We start from the raw sequence: 15,807 nt of genomic DNA, 5'->3' as shown, positions 1-15,807 counted from the left end.
GGCCAGGGACTCTCAGTCAGGACGCAGAGCCTGCAAACGTGCCTGTCAGAAATCCTTCTGAAAGCAGTTAACCCATCACCTCCTTGAAAAATTCGGAATACGGTCCTTAAATTGTTTCAGTGCATTAATTCTGGAAGTTTTCGAGTCTCTTCTTTTAGAATCTTCTTAAAATATTAAGAGTACAACTTAAAAGACCAAAACAAATGACCCACCCCACTAACAAACCTATCCTTTGGAAAGGAAACAGTCACAGAGCAACTCTCCTTTGCATTCTCCTCAGGCGTGACAGACAGACAAGACGCTATATCGCCCTAAGTCAAGAACCAGTCGATGACGCTAGCCCAACCCTAGCAGTATCAATAACTATGGAAACGAAGAATCCCAAATCCCAGGAGCCAGACGAGTATGCTTCTGACACTGAAGGTGCCCTTCACTTTATTTCACAATGACAGTTTCCAGTATGAGAATGTGGCAAGATGTCTCCGAGAAGCAAAAGTGAAAGATCAGAATTTTCCAAGCTAAGTGCAAAAACTGTTAGGTGTGAATTCTGATCGATGGTAGAATATGCATGTATCAATGAACATTGATTTAGATAAACTTAATTGTTTTCTTTCCCCTAATACAAAATGTGTTTGTATACGCTAGAATTATTTCTTCTTCCATATCACACGAATCACTAAAAAAAATACTTCACTTTGGAGACTGAATCCAATAAAACATACAAGTTCAGGGTTTTTAAAAAACAAAACAAGAAACCCCGAAACCTTTCTGCATGTCTAACCATTCAAGCACCAACCTCACTCCCCACTCCCCCAAATCTGGTCATCTAAAGTGACTTTGATAGAGGCACTAGAGAATTTCAGGCAACATCAGAGAGAAAGCGATGTCAATAACCCAATCTAAACAAACCAACAAGAACCCGATTCACCCAACCTGGAGCCGGCTGTGTGGCTGCATAAAAGTATGTTAAATAACCAACCCTTTGTGCCTTGGATACACGTAGCCATAGTTAAACGGTTGTATTATTTTTTCAAAACTCATCATTTTAATCCAGCTAAATTTACTAAGTTACTATATAGGAATCAGACAAATCAACAAATCTAACTTTTAACACCAACACGGTACAAAACAAATACAACTGCACTCTTCTCTACTCTACACTCACCCTGCTATGCCAGGTTCTCAATCCTTCGGAAACACAACATGTTTCTGAACTTTCCTAACACCTATTTTGCACTTAAGGGCTCCTCTCATCCCAGCTTTTGGACATTTCTCCCCATGCCCTTACTTTCAACAGAAAAATCAGAATCTTAGGGATAAGCTTCTTGAAGTCCAGAGTTTTAATCAGTGTTTCGCTTTGAGCCTTTGGGATTCCAGACCTAAAATAAGTCACCACAGCTACTCCAGGACACACACTCTTTGGGTCTTTGCTTCATTAACTGGCCCTAGTTTGGTGGAAACTTTGCCAGCCCTCCTTCCACGAAAGTGGTCACTCAGCCACTTTAATGAGGGGTGCTAACGGTAACCTGACTCAAGTTTTCCAAAATATTTTTATGTCTTCCCTGTGCCCTTTATATAAGGGAAATACATGGGCAGGAAAAGGGAGGCGGCAACTTGAAGCCCCTCTGCTAGTTAGTGCCAAGAATCTGCCCTATGAGAACAGTGCAAGTCCATGTGCTTCTTTAGAAAGAAAAGCTAACAGATACATACATACCTGTTTCATCCTTGCAGCAGCTCTATTTGAAAACAGAATAGATCTGTCTTTCTGGAAGCAGGATGGGCACATCTGAAGGGCTTGACTATAAGAACTTTCGGCTTCTATATAATCTGAAGATGAGGTAAAAGGGGAAAGGTTATCACGATTTTATTCCTGACATTAGGGTATTCCTCAGGATCTCAGAATGCATAGCTTCCCAATTTAGAAAGGAGTTTGAAAGGGGATTTGGAAACTGGACAGATGAAAGAGACTGAAGTCCGGGGTTAATGGCCTGGGATGAAGAAAAAAATTCTGTGTACATATTTCCTGGCTAAAACTGCTTCCATGAAATGTTTGGAGAGACATTTTCCGGAGCTAAACACACTTTACAACAATGTAAAGATCAGTAGCTGACTAAAGACCTTAAAAGAGAAAACAGTGATAAATGTACATATGCATTGCCACACACAAAATTACGGTCTGGGTATAAAGAAAAATTGCCTATTTACACCTTTCTCAGGATTGAAATGTTTACTACCGAAACACAAAGAGATATGTTGTCAAAATTAGAACCACTGGTTTTCTTACGGAAAAAAGAAGTGATGATTGCTTAACTAGGATATAAGAAAAAAAAATTTAAACCAAAAATAAGTAGGGGAAAATGTTACTACTCCCAGATTTCTAAAGCATATACACTGATATGTGACGAAGGCTATTATAGGATCAAATAGTTCCCCCAAATTATCACAATGAACCTGACTTATTCCTAAGCATATGTAGGAAATCCAGAAAGACATGAAGAACATCTCTCTATTTAAGGCATCCAAAGAAGAAGGCCCATAAAAACACCCAAAGTATAAGCAAAATTCTTCTGCAGGCTCTGCTGGGACCATCGGGTCAATTTTTATAGCCTTATTGCAAAGTGAGGAATGGGGCCCTGTTTTTACAGCAATGCAGCAAAGAGCCTTTTAACATTCCAGGCTAGAGTTTTCCAAAGCAACAGCTGAAGAGTTTTTCCTCCTAATTTCTGGAATTACAGATAGTGGGTTACAAAAAAGAAAAATTATGCCTGTGCCAAGAGACACATGGTAACTGGTCACTGTCAGCTGAGAATGATTTGGACATGGTTAAGAAACAAAATCCCAAGGTGCCAGGTGACAAGGCTGCACTGTTAGCAACTCAGGCTTGCTAGTTGTTTCCAAATGTTCTCTGGGGTTTCTCCACAGGCTCTACAAAAGAATGAGGAGTCACAACGACCAGACATCAGTACTGAAATAGTTCTCTTACCTCCCTTCTTAAACTGTTCATTTCCCTCCTCCTTCAGTCTAGTGCTCTCTTCTCTTCTTTTCTAAAAGAGACCAGATAATTACATATGTTATCATAGTATTACTATCAGTGAACAAAAAGGTCAGCTTTCTTGACACATTAGGTTATTCAATAAACAGAGACTTGACTTTTGAGAAATGGATCACTTTTACCCAAATCTCCAACAGATTTAGAGAAAAATACGTAACAATCTGTCTAATCATCAATCACATTCTTGATGTTTAAAACACAAAAACTAGGTTTTCTATGTTTCTATCTTTTACATGGAATGATTAATTCAGGCATTATTTAATTTCTATTCACTCGAACCGAAACATTCCCACTGGTACGCATAACACTGTAAAATCAAATTCTGGGTCTGCTACTTATTAATTGTATGATCTGGGACAAGTTCTAGATCTTTCTGAACCTTAATTTCTTCAGCTAAAAAATGAGGCTCTAATAGTCTCATGGATTAATGTGATAATGTATGTAAACCTCCCAATACAGTGACTGAAATATAAAGACTCAATACATATGAGCTAGGGTTTTTCTGTAAAATAGGTAATACTTATTTGGCTACCAGTGGTTTGTGTCATGAAGGAGACACTGGTATGTGGGCAGAGCGCCTCATGGGGACGAGCCTCCTCTGTGGGGTCAGGGCAGTATGCCGTGAGCATGCTGAAGAAACCCAGATAAATAAATCTCTTTTCTTAGCTTCTTCTAACAACTCAGAAATGCACACAGATGGCAAAGCACCCGTCAAAATCGAAGGCAAAGGGAATGTTCTTCTGCAGAGCACAGATGACACAAGCCACATGCTTTCAGCCCTGGACGTCTCAGCAATGTGGTCGGTCAGCACGAGCAGAACTGAGGAAGTGGCTGCCTGCCTGCTGCCCTGGGACAGTGTTCTGCTGTGTTTTGTTTTAACAGAATCTCCAAAAATCTCTTCCTTTGTTTTGAAGCTTTTGACTAAATAAAAACGTCAAAGGGAGGAAATACAGTTAGCGGGATACTTCATGCACAGGAGAAGCCTGGAGACTAAACAACTGTACTCCTAAGATTAGGACCCCAAGTAAAAACATTATGTCTCTAGAGATTTGTAAATAGGTTGTTGAGACCGGGATATTTATTATTTATTTTCTTATTATTTATTTTAAAGGAACTCTGTGGTTTTTTTTTTTAAAAGACTTTTTTATTGGGGAAGGGGTACAGGACTTTACTGGGGAACAGTGTGTACTTCCAGGCCTTTTTTCCAAGCCAAGTTGCTGTGCTTTCAGTCTTAGTTGCGGAGGGCGCAGCTCAGCTCCAGGTCCAGCTGCCCGTTGCTAGCTGCACGGGGCGCAGCCCACCATCCCTTGTGGGAGTCAAACCAGCAACCTTGTGGTTGAAAGGTTGAGAGGACGCGCTCCAACCAACTGAGCCATTCAGGAGCTCAGCGGCAGCTCAGCTCAAGGTGCCGTGTTCTATCTTAGTTGCTGCCCACCATCCCTTGCGGGACTCGAGGAATTGAACCGGCAACCTTGTGGTTGAGAGCCCACTGGCCCATGTGGGAATCGAACCGGCAGCCTTCGGAGTTAGGAGCATGGAGCTCTAACTGCCTGAGCCACTGGGCCAGCCCCAAATGCCTTATTATTATTGAGCCTTGATGGGTCTCAATAAAGAAACTAAAAGGTACGTATAAACTGAATCCAATTTTTATGGTATTTACTATGTACCAGATGTACAGCTGAGACCATAATTCATTTTAAGATGTAACGTATGTGAAGAAGGGCTATTCTAAGAGAGAACAGAAAAAATAAAATGGGTGGTGGTGATGGGACTCAAATGCAAGAATGTGGTAACATTTACCTAGTACGACCCAGGAGGGAGGTGCTTGGATTGTAATGTTCTCTACTATACTGGTTAAGATTTGGAGGATGCAAGCAAAAAGACTATCTGAGGCAAAAAAATTTAAGGAGGCAGATTTACTGAAAAGATACTGGGGGCTCACAGAATCAATGGGGGGCCTAAAATATAGGCTTAGAAAACAAGCAGGACTCAAGCCAGCTCTGTTAAGCCAAGAAGCAAGAAAGCATTAAGTGTCTTTTAGTGGAAGAGTCAGGCCAAGACAGGGCTGTAATAGTAGCAAATGAATCCTAACCATTCCCTTTGCCCATCAAGATTGAAAGTGTTGATCAAAAGCATCCAATGAGCCAAGTGAGGGTCACATACCTTGGCTGTCAGAGAATGGAGGGATGTGGGGTACTGCCAACTCAACAAGATTACAACACAGGAAAATTCCTCCAAATAGGAAAGAGGGCGGGGTTGGCTGCTGCTAGCCAAGAAACCCCATAATAAGTCCAGTCAAAAGTTATTGCAGGGTCAGCCCGGTGGCTCAGGCGGTTGGAGCTCTGCTCCCAATGCCAAAGGCTGCTGGTTTGATTCCCACACGGGGCAGTGCCAGATGGCTCAGTAGGATGAAGTGCCAGCTCTCAACCACAAGGTTACCCGTTGGACTCCTTGACTCCTGCCAGGGATGGTGGGCAGCGCCCCCTGCAGCTAAGATTGAACACGGCACCTTCAGCTGAGCTGCTGCTTAGCTCCCCGATGGCTGTTGGTTGGAGCGCGAACTCGCTCAACAACAAGGTTGCTGGTTTGACTCCTCGACTCCCACAAGGGATGGTGGGCTGCGCCGCCTGCAACTAACAATGGCAACTGGACCTGGAGCTGAGCTGTGCCCTCCACAACTAAGATTGAAAAGACAACAACTTGACTTGGAAAAAAGTCCTGGAAGTACACACTGTTCCCCAATAAAGTCCTATTCCCTTTCCCCTCCCCCACAAAAAAAGTTTTCAATCCTGAATAGCCAAAGCAACCTTGAGAAAGAACCAAGCTGGAGGCATCACACCCTGATTTCAAACTATATTACAAAGCTAAAGTAATTAAAACAGGATAGTACTGGCATAAAAACACACACATAGATCAATGGAACAGAACAGAGCTCAGAAATGAACCCACACATACGTGGTCAATTAATTTATGCCAAAGGAACCAAGAATACACAACAGAGTAAAAACAGTCTCTTTAATAAGTGGTGTTGGGAGACCTAACGCCATATATCACCTAGAAGAAAACACAGGCAGTAAGCTCCTTGATATCTGTCTTGGTGATGATTTTCAAAACAAAGGCAACCAAAGCAAAAATAAACAAGTGGGACTGTATCAAACTAAAAGCCTTCTGCAAAGCAAATGAGACCAACAAAATGAAAAGGAAACATACTAGATGGGAGAAAATATTTGCATATCACCTATCTGGTAAAGGGTAAATATCTGAAATATATAAACACTTATATAACTTAACAAAAAACCCGAACAATTAGACAAAAACATGGGCAGAGGATCTAAACAGACAATTTTCCAAGGCAGACATACAGATGACCAACGGACATGAAAAGCAGCTCAACATCATTAGTTACTAGCGAAATGCAAATCTAAACCACCGTGAGGTACCACCTCACACCTGTCAGAATAGCTAGTATCAAAAAAGACAAGAAATAAGTGTTAGAGAGGATGTAGAGAACAAGGAACCCTCGTACACTGCTCATGGGAATATAAATTAGAATATAAACATAAATCAGGCACTATGGAAAACAGTGTGGAGGTTCCTCAGAATATTAAGAATTGGGCCATATGACCCAGCAATCCCTCTTTTGGGTATTTACCCCAAAAAACACTATTCATGAAGATATCACACACACACATACACATATATAGATGTATATATACCCCTATGCTCACCGCAGCATTATTTGTAATAGCTAAGAAACGGAAACAAACTAAGGGTCCATCGACAGATGCTTGGACAGAGAAGTTGTGAGATACTACTCAGCCATAAAAAAGATGAAATATTACCATTTGTGACAACATGGATGAGTCTTGAGAGTATTATTAAGTGAAGTAAGTCGTATGGGAAAGGACAAAAACCATAGGATTTCACTCAAAGGTGGGATATAAAACAAAAAGGAACAAACGAACAAACAAAATAAACTCTTAATACAGACAACAGAATGATGGTTACCAGAGGGGAAGGGGGCTATGAGGGGAGGGCAGTGGGTAAAGGGGGTCAAATATGGTAACGGAAGGAAACCAGACTTCAAGTGGTAAGCACGTAATAGGGTATGCAGTTGCTGAATTATAATGTTGTACACCTGAAATTTATATAATGTTATTAACCATTGTTACCCCAATAAATTTAGTTTAAAAATTATAAAACAATTTCAATTGAGGTAAAAATAAAACCCTATAAATATCGGCGAATGAATTCAATTTTAAATTCACACACACAAACACACACTGCACCATTGTTTGATGTTCTAACACACACACAGTGAAAGGAAAAGTTGGTTTCACATTAGAAAATATTAATGCAAGGTAACCTGTTAATAAGTTAAAAGATTATATGATCTAATGAATAAATGCATCACAGGTCTTAAAGGTCTTTAATATAAAAGACAAAAGTTCTTTAGAGAAGGGCGACTCACCAAGTTACCAGAGCTTATTTAATGTTCATTCCTTAAGAAATTTCAGTCTCCTCTACTTTAACTCTAATTTCAAGTCACTTTTTATTCTACAATGTCTTCTCCAGTGTCATCAGGAATGCTCCATGAACACAGACGAATCCCTCAGACTGCCAGATCAGGCTCTTGTGAAGTAAGAGAGAGTGTGTGTGTGTGGGTGTGCGTGCATGTGCAAGAGCTCTAATCATTCTTTAGTAAATTTAGAACATTAAGATCCCCACAGGCAAAGCCTAGATCCAAGGTCGGCCCAAGAAGGAATTAATGATTAAGGGCCAACCTGAGCAGCCAGCCCGTGGCAAAGAGAAGGGCTCCAGAACATATTTCTAAGGCCAATTATTCTGAGGAAGGCATTTTATTTTTTCAGCCGATCAGTCATAACTTTGTGACCTATGGGGCAGTAAACACTGAAAGGAGCTGCTGCTTCCAGATCGTGTAAATTGAGGATTAATGCAATTATCAATATCATGCTGAACATCTCCTTGGAAACAGCAAAAATAGCAGTTTGAAGGAAAAAAAAAGCTGTACTATCCCCCAGCTGTGCCAAGAGACTAACTTGATCCTAGTACAAAGACGAGCGTTTCCTCTGGGCTGGCACATCTTCTTTCTCCAGGGGACGGCACGCACTGCGTGTAATGCTGCTGGAGTCCCAGGACAGACTTTACACCGTGTAATTCTCACTTAGCACACTAAGTGCCTGGAGCCTCACACGCAGGTGGGTGCTGAGATTCTGCAGCATTATCAGGTGCAAAGCTGTCCAGATTCTGGTCTAAGGCGGTTAGCGGCCCTGTCCTATGCCTCCACAGTGCTTCTGACACGTTCCTGAGAGGCCTCACAGGGAACCGGCTGTTCCAGAATTCTGTTTCCATAACAATGGGAACCAAAGAAACTTCACAAGACTCTTGACTTTGTACTCCTTCCCACCACTTCGGGGTGGGGCAAAACTCCGGGGAAATGTTGACTGGACTCGGCGTGGTCAAGGAGCCTGTGCACGTGCGGCGGAGGCCCAGGAGGCCCAGCTGAGGCCGACCCGGAAACTCCCGAACTTGGAATGGTCTTCCACATGTACACACGTCTCCTGACAGGAGCTGGGGGCCGTACTGGTTTGAAGTGTTTGATCGTCATCTCTGACCAGTTCCGGCTGACCGCTAAGCTGGGCAGAAGCAGGAGCGACCTCAGACTTGACAAAACCCAACTGAGCACAGCCATCAGTGGCCACATACCTCAGGGGTGATGGGATCGTCCACCTTAAATCCGGGTAAATTACTAAACAAACAAGTAGACAAAAGAGCAACAACAAAAGTAACTGGCCTGGGGGGTGGGGAGATGGGAGTGGGGGGGTGGTGGTGGACATAATCCAGAGTTGCTACAATATTACTTAAAATATCCAGTTTCAACAAAAAATTGTAACATATGCCAAGAGACATGGAAGTTTGACCCCCACAATGGGGGGGGGGAAGCAGTCAACAGAAACATCTCAGCAGCCACGGACATTAGATCTAGCAAAGACTTGAAAGCACCTACAAATATGTTCAAAGAACTAAAGGAACTTGCGTTCAAAGATTTACTTGAGAGCATGATGACAGTGATTAAAAAATAAAGACCCATGATAAAGAGGTAAGGATTATTTAAAAAGAACAACAAAAAACAAAGCTAAAACGTTCAATAACTAAAATGAAAAACTCACAGAAGGGTTCAACTGCAGATTTGAATTGGCATGAGAAATAAGTCAAGTTAGGGCAATAGACATCCAATCTAAAGAACTGAGAGTAGGAAAAAGATGGGAAAACGAACAAAGCCCTTACAATATATGTGATGGGAGTCCCAGAAGAAGAGGAGAAAGAGACAGAATATTTGAAGAAATAATGACTGAAAACTTAAAATTTGATGAAAAATGTTACTGTAAAGGTCCAAGAAGCTCAGTGAACCTAAGTACATATATCTATATATGGAGACAGCAGAGTCAAACTCTTGAAAGACAAAGAGAAAATCTGAAAGCATTAAGAAAAAAACTTACCAGGTATAGGAAACAACAAAACTATTATCTTCTGATTTCTCACCAGAAACAATGGAAGACAGAGACAGTGTGATGACATATTGAAAATGGTGAAAGAAAAAAAAAACTGTCAACCAAGATTAGATATTTAGCAAAACCATGCCACAAAATGAAAGCACAAATAAAGGCGTTCATAGATAAAGACAGAATTTGTTGCTACCAAACCTGCCTAAAAAGACGTGCTAAGGAAGTCCTTTGGACTGAAAGGAAATGATACCAGATGGTAACACAAATCTACATGAAGAAATGAAGAGCATGAGAAACGCTAAATACATAAAAGGCATCATAAATGTATTATTTTTTCTTTTAATGTCGCTAAATGACAAAAAGATTATATGAGATAGTAATTATGACACTATATTGTTGGGTTTACAACATATATTAATATAATATATATGATAATGGTAGCACAAAGGAGGAGGTGGGAAATGCAGTTATAATATTACAGCAAAGTTTCTATATTTTACTGGAATTACATGGTATTAAACTAGACTACAGTAAGATTCATAATGTAATCCATATAGCAACCACTAAGAAAATTTAGCTAAGAAACAGTTAATTATCTAACACAAAAGAAGGCAGTGAAAGTTAGAAACAAGAATAAAAAAGACATGAGACATGCAGAAGACAAAAATGGCTGATGTAAATTCAACAATATTAATAAATGTATTAAATATGAATGGACTAAACACCCAAATGGCAGAGACTGCCTGGTTGCATTTAAGAAGATCCAGTCATATGCTGTCTATATGACACACTTTAGATTCAAAGACACAAATAGACTGAACGTGAAAGGATGGGAAAAACATACCATGAAAATAGTAACCACAAGAGGGGTGAGCTGTGTCCTAGTCAGTTCCGGCTGCTATCACAAAATTACCACACACTAGGTGGGTTATAACCAACAGACATTTATTTCTCACCGTTCTGGAGCCTGGGAAGTCCCAAATCAAGATGCTGGAAGATTTGGTGTCGGGCGAGGGCCTGCTTCCTGGTCCGCAAGAGTGTTCTCGCTAGAACCTCACAGGGCAGAATGGTCACGGGAGCGCTTTTCAGTCTGTTATTAGGGCACTAACCCCAATCACGTGGGCTCCACCCTCCTGACCCACTCACTTCCCAAAGGCTCCATCTCTTGATACCATGACATGGGTGTCAGTTTTCAACATATACGTGGTTTTGGGGGGTGGTGGGAATAAAAGCATTCAGTCTGTAGCAGTGCCTATGGTAGTATCAGACAAAATAGGCTTTATAACAATAAATATTACTAGAGGCAAAAAGGAATATTTCATGATGATGAAGGGGTCAATAAAAAAGGAAAATCTAATAGTTATAAATGTATATGTACCTAACAGCAGTAATAAAGTACGTAAAGAAAAAAAATGACTGAATTTAAGAGAAAAAGATAATCCAACATTGTAAGAGATTTCAATGCCCCACTAGCAGAAATTGATAGAATTAGAAATACACATGGAGAAATAGACACAAAAGCAATGCAAAGCTTAACATACAGTTGTAATATTATACACCCACATAACTATTATTCAGAAAAGGAGAACAAGTTGCCAGAAGCTTCCCACGTGCCCATCCAAATTCATAAGCCCCCTCTCTCACCCACAACCCCAGCCGAACACTCAATTCGTTCTTCATAAATGAACTTGGAAGATAATTTATGGATAATTGACTGGGGTTAGCATACCACTGAAAAACTGCAAAATCCACTTATGCTTGCCTCTTTGGGGAAAATGACTGTTAAGAAAACTTAGAGGCACCAAACCCTGAAGTATGTTGCAGTCTACACTCATGTTGAATTTTGACTTAATAGCTATAACTAACACATTCTGGTTGCTTTTATGTGCTAGTCACTTAATCCTTACAACAGCTTTCGCGATAGGTACTATTAATATCCCACTTCACACAAGCTAAATGATGGAGCTAGGACAGATCAGTCCAACCTTTCATGTTCTTAACTACGAGACTATATTGTCTTCCCCAGGTGTAGAAATAAAATTGTTTGCAGGAAGAAATAACTGCATAAGGCACAAAAATTGCTGTAAAAAGGTAAGTACCGAGTTACATGCTTCCACAGTCCTAAAGAAAAGGTAATTTACTTTCCAGAGAATGATTTTCTTGGATCACAAGGGAAAAGAATTTCATATAACATGGAGAATTGTTTTTTCTTAAAAACGAAAGAACTTTGAAATATACTGCAGAAAACCATTCAATAGCACGTTTCTCTATTTTTTAAACTAAGCAAATCTCCAGTTAAATTTCGTCACTACTCAAATCTCTGAATGGTGAGCCAATGAGTCTAAATGGGGTTCCTTGGGGCCGGCCGGGTGGCGCAGGCGGTTAGAGCTCCGTGCTCCTAACTCCGAAGGCTGCCGGTTCGGTTCCCACATGGGCCAGTGGGCTCTCAACCAAAAAAAAAAAAAAAAAAAAAAAAAAAAAAAAAAAAAAAAAAAAATAAATGGGGTTCCTTGTTTTGATAACTGATGCCACTATAAACTAATTAGCTTTCAAGTGATATTGTGATGACTAGGTAGAGGTGAGCATTTGGAAAAGGGTACACACTTGGTCTTAGTTGATACTAAAATTTAGCTAGAGCACTGAGGCAAAGATAACTTTTAAAAATGATGCTGTGACAACTTGGTCATTTGGAAAAAGATAAAATTAGATCTATATGTCACATCATACACAAGAATAAATTCCAGGTGGATTGGAGCTCTGAGTATAAAAAGAGAAACCATAGAAATACTAGAAAAAATACATAGGTGTCGGGAATGGCTTTCTAACTGTGACTCAAAAATCTTAGTGAACTTCAACTGATAAACTTTAAATCTTGGTGTAACCTGGCAAAAATGCCAGAAGGTGCTCCTCCATTCCCTAATCAATCATAAAACTACCATTCTTTTTTACTTTTTTAAAGGAGGGCGCAGCTCACAGTGGCCCATGAGGGAATTGAACTGGCAACCTCGGTGCTATCAGCACCACGCTCCAACCAACTGAGCTAACCGGCCACGCCAAACCACCACTTTTTACTAGAGACCCTCTCAATGCAGTGGCTGGCTAGGAACAGTCCCTATATTATAGATGAGTGATACAATAAAAACACACTTGAACTTACAAATGTATAGCCCTTCAACCATTATTAGATGATAAAAACTTGTATTAAATACATTAAAAAATATTATATTAAATCATCCTGCAGTGAGCATGTGTGTAATAGACAGGGAGAAAGCCAGAGGTTCACATCAGCAAGTTAATTTCCATACTGTAAATCTATCCGCAGCTCTCTGCCTCCCCCTGCAGCTTTGTAAAGTAATTGCTACAGCATAAACTTAAGTCAAGCATAGTACCCAGAGATCAATCACATCTGGGTAAAAAGGAGGGTAAAAAGAAAAGGTACATACTTGCTGGAAAATGGAGGCATATGCAACAAAACTTTCTGCTTTAGCGCTATGTCGGTGGGATGAGAAAACTACACACTGAAAGGGTGAGGGACACCAGTCTGAAGGGAATCCTTTACCATTACAAAATAAACAAAGCTTCAGTTTTGTTTTCTTTGAAATCAGATATAATTTGCTTTACACATACAGACACATCTGTTCTTTCCACACGTCACTTTTATAAGCCTCCTAGGGAGTCCAGAGGGAGGATCCCTGGATTTAAGCTGTAGTTGGAATCTGATTCTCATTAAGTCTTATCCTTCTGAGGAAAGATAACGGATCTATGAGGAATTAATCTTGGAAGTATTTCCTCATTTCTTCACTCAGAAAATTCTTTCTCTTAAAATTCAATTTAATAGAAACAAATTTCCTTACTAGTCTTTTTTAGACAGTAAGTGCAGATGAAAACATCCTATTAGTAAACTCTTCTTCTGATACTGGATGTAGTCAATACACGGGTAGGTCGATACTTCATCTGGAAGCTTAGTTATCTGTGTCAATCTGGCTTTCCGTCTTCCAAGTGTGGCCACAGTTCTTCCAATATCAAATCGACCTGGGGGTGCTTGTTAAAGCAGATCATCTAGAGGTAGACTACTAACTTCCAAATGTTTTGGAGCAAATAACCCTTATTTCCCCTTGTTTAAACTCAGGATCAGAAATACAGGGTCCCTTCCAATTCTTAAATTCTAGGATTTCATTTAATTACTTGTCAATAGCATCCTTTGAGCCCAGTACTGATGAACTCTAAGAAATTAATAAATATGACAACCTTAGTTCAAAAGGATGCCCATTAGAAATGAAATACAAGGGAAACAACAAATCAGAAAGGATCTTCTTATGAGGTTAACAAAACATGCGGGCCACTACAGAGAAGTGACTGAAAACTTTCTAGAAGCAATCAAGAGAATGTTCCCCAGAAACATGCCCACTCTTACAACATTGATCAGATTATAAAAACAATGCAATAAGGTAGCAGAAACATGGAAATCAAAAGGATTAAGTAATGTGAGATTTAGGAAAAATGAGAGTAAAAGGACTGATAGAAACTTCTATTCTAAACCAGTACTTCAGTAATGCTTACTGGTTATGGTTAAAGATAAAACAACCTTCAAGAACAATCCTTCACTTTTTCAGAGCATAAGGAAGATGTTTTAAAATCCCAGAAACCATGTGCTGAGTCCATGTTCCCCAAGCAGACTTGTATCCCTCACTTAAATGGTTCTATGTATGTATCTACCATGTGTAAATAAATACTGTGTGTAAATAACTGGCATCAGGGAGCAAACCCATTAAAACATGAAATATGCATTTTGGCTCACTGATTAAACAAAAAAACCCATCTTTTTCATTCGCAGTCCCCAGAGCCCTAGGAGCTCCAAGCCCCTCCCTCGCCTCCATTATCTGAAAGGGCATCACCAGCCACCCAGGAGCTGAAGCCAGGAGTCATGCTAACTTCTCACTCCAGCCCTCCCAAATGAATCCACCAGTCTTGTCAACCCTGCCTCCAAAATGTGCCTAAATCTTTCACTTCCTTCACTTGATCCACAGTTCAAGCTGCTATCATCTTGCCCAGGCTCCTACATTAGGCCCTAAATGGTCTCCATGTTCTACTTGTGCCCCTTCCCCTCCCCACATCCTTTATTCTCTGCACAACCACCAGAATACTCTTAATAAAACATAAATAACATCCGTCTCTGCTCTGGCTTAAAAGTGCCCACCTAGTTCCTACTGCACTTGGAATAAACTTCCAATTCCTTACCGTGGCTCCCCACGTGTTCCACACTCAGACTCTCACTCACATCACACTCTTCCTGAATCACTGCGCTCCACTACTGGCCCTCCCATTCCTTGCACGCCAGGAATACACCAAGCCAGTAGCTACCTTTGAGGCTTTACATGAACTGCCCCATTTCCCTCCCAGAGCATCACACATTTGACTCCTTTTCCCTTCCAACCATGTGCTGAAAATGCCACCTCTCCAGAGAGGCCTTTCCTAACCGGCCAATCTAGGGTATTCCTCCCCATCTTTCCAACCCCCACCCCTTCATCATTTCATCTTATTATTTTCATACCTCCCAACTAGAATATACCTACGGGAGAAAAGAAACCCTCTATTTTGTTCACCATGGTATCCCTAAGGGCCTCAAACAATGCCTGACATGTAGAAGAATTGCAAACATTCCTTGAATAAATGAATGAGATAAAATCTCTGTATCTGTAAACTATTTAATGAAGACCATGCACAAAGACGCATGACAGTGGTCTGCAAACTTCAGTGTGTGCATAAGAATCCCCCAGGGTATTTATACATGAGGCCTAAGAACTCCATTGTGACAAGTATCCCATGCTTGTAAGGTGATTCTTATTATACAAGATCAAAACCACTACAGTGCAGTGTATTCCATAGGTCCCAACACTAAGCATCTTTGTATCATATCATCAGAGCAGTAATTCTCATCTCCTACCACCTCTGTCCCTCACCTCAGCCACGCCTTTGAGAATAACATGTTTGCTCTGCAGATCCAATGTCACCTCCAATGTCAGCTAACCTCCCATTCATCTGGTGAGTCACGTCCACATAAGTTTTCACAAATAGTTAAGATTTGCTGCAGAAATACACCCACCTCCACACACACTGCTTTCCTTAAGAAGTTTTGCCTGTTTTTACCAAATCTTAACTACCCTCTTCCCCCATGAGTCTTGATTTCTGAATTCTGCTGAGAACTGGCACTCCACTTGAGCCTGGATT

At 40.6% G+C, this 15,807-nt stretch overlaps 1 protein-coding gene across 1 annotated transcript in view; it reads right to left on the bottom strand.

Moving 5' to 3' along the window:
* TTC1 (tetratricopeptide repeat domain 1) overlaps window positions 1-15,807 on the bottom strand; it is a 34,525-nt gene that overhangs the window by 12,781 nt on the left and 5,937 nt on the right. Inside the window, exons 3-4 of the mRNA XM_081035501.1 lie at window positions 2,984-3,044; window positions 1,715-1,827 (exon numbers count right to left, since the gene is read on the bottom strand). Coding sequence (XP_080891627.1) covers window positions 1,715-1,827; window positions 2,984-3,044 — 174 coding nt within the window. The remainder of the gene's footprint in view (window positions 1-1,714; window positions 1,828-2,983; window positions 3,045-15,807) is intronic.

The sequence above is a fragment of the Rhinolophus hipposideros genome (assembly GCF_964194185.1).
Source record: "Rhinolophus hipposideros genome assembly, chromosome: 23".
Classification (NCBI taxonomy): domain Eukaryota; kingdom Metazoa; phylum Chordata; class Mammalia; order Chiroptera; family Rhinolophidae; genus Rhinolophus; species Rhinolophus hipposideros.
This window is presented reverse-complemented; position numbering and strand designations above follow the sequence as displayed.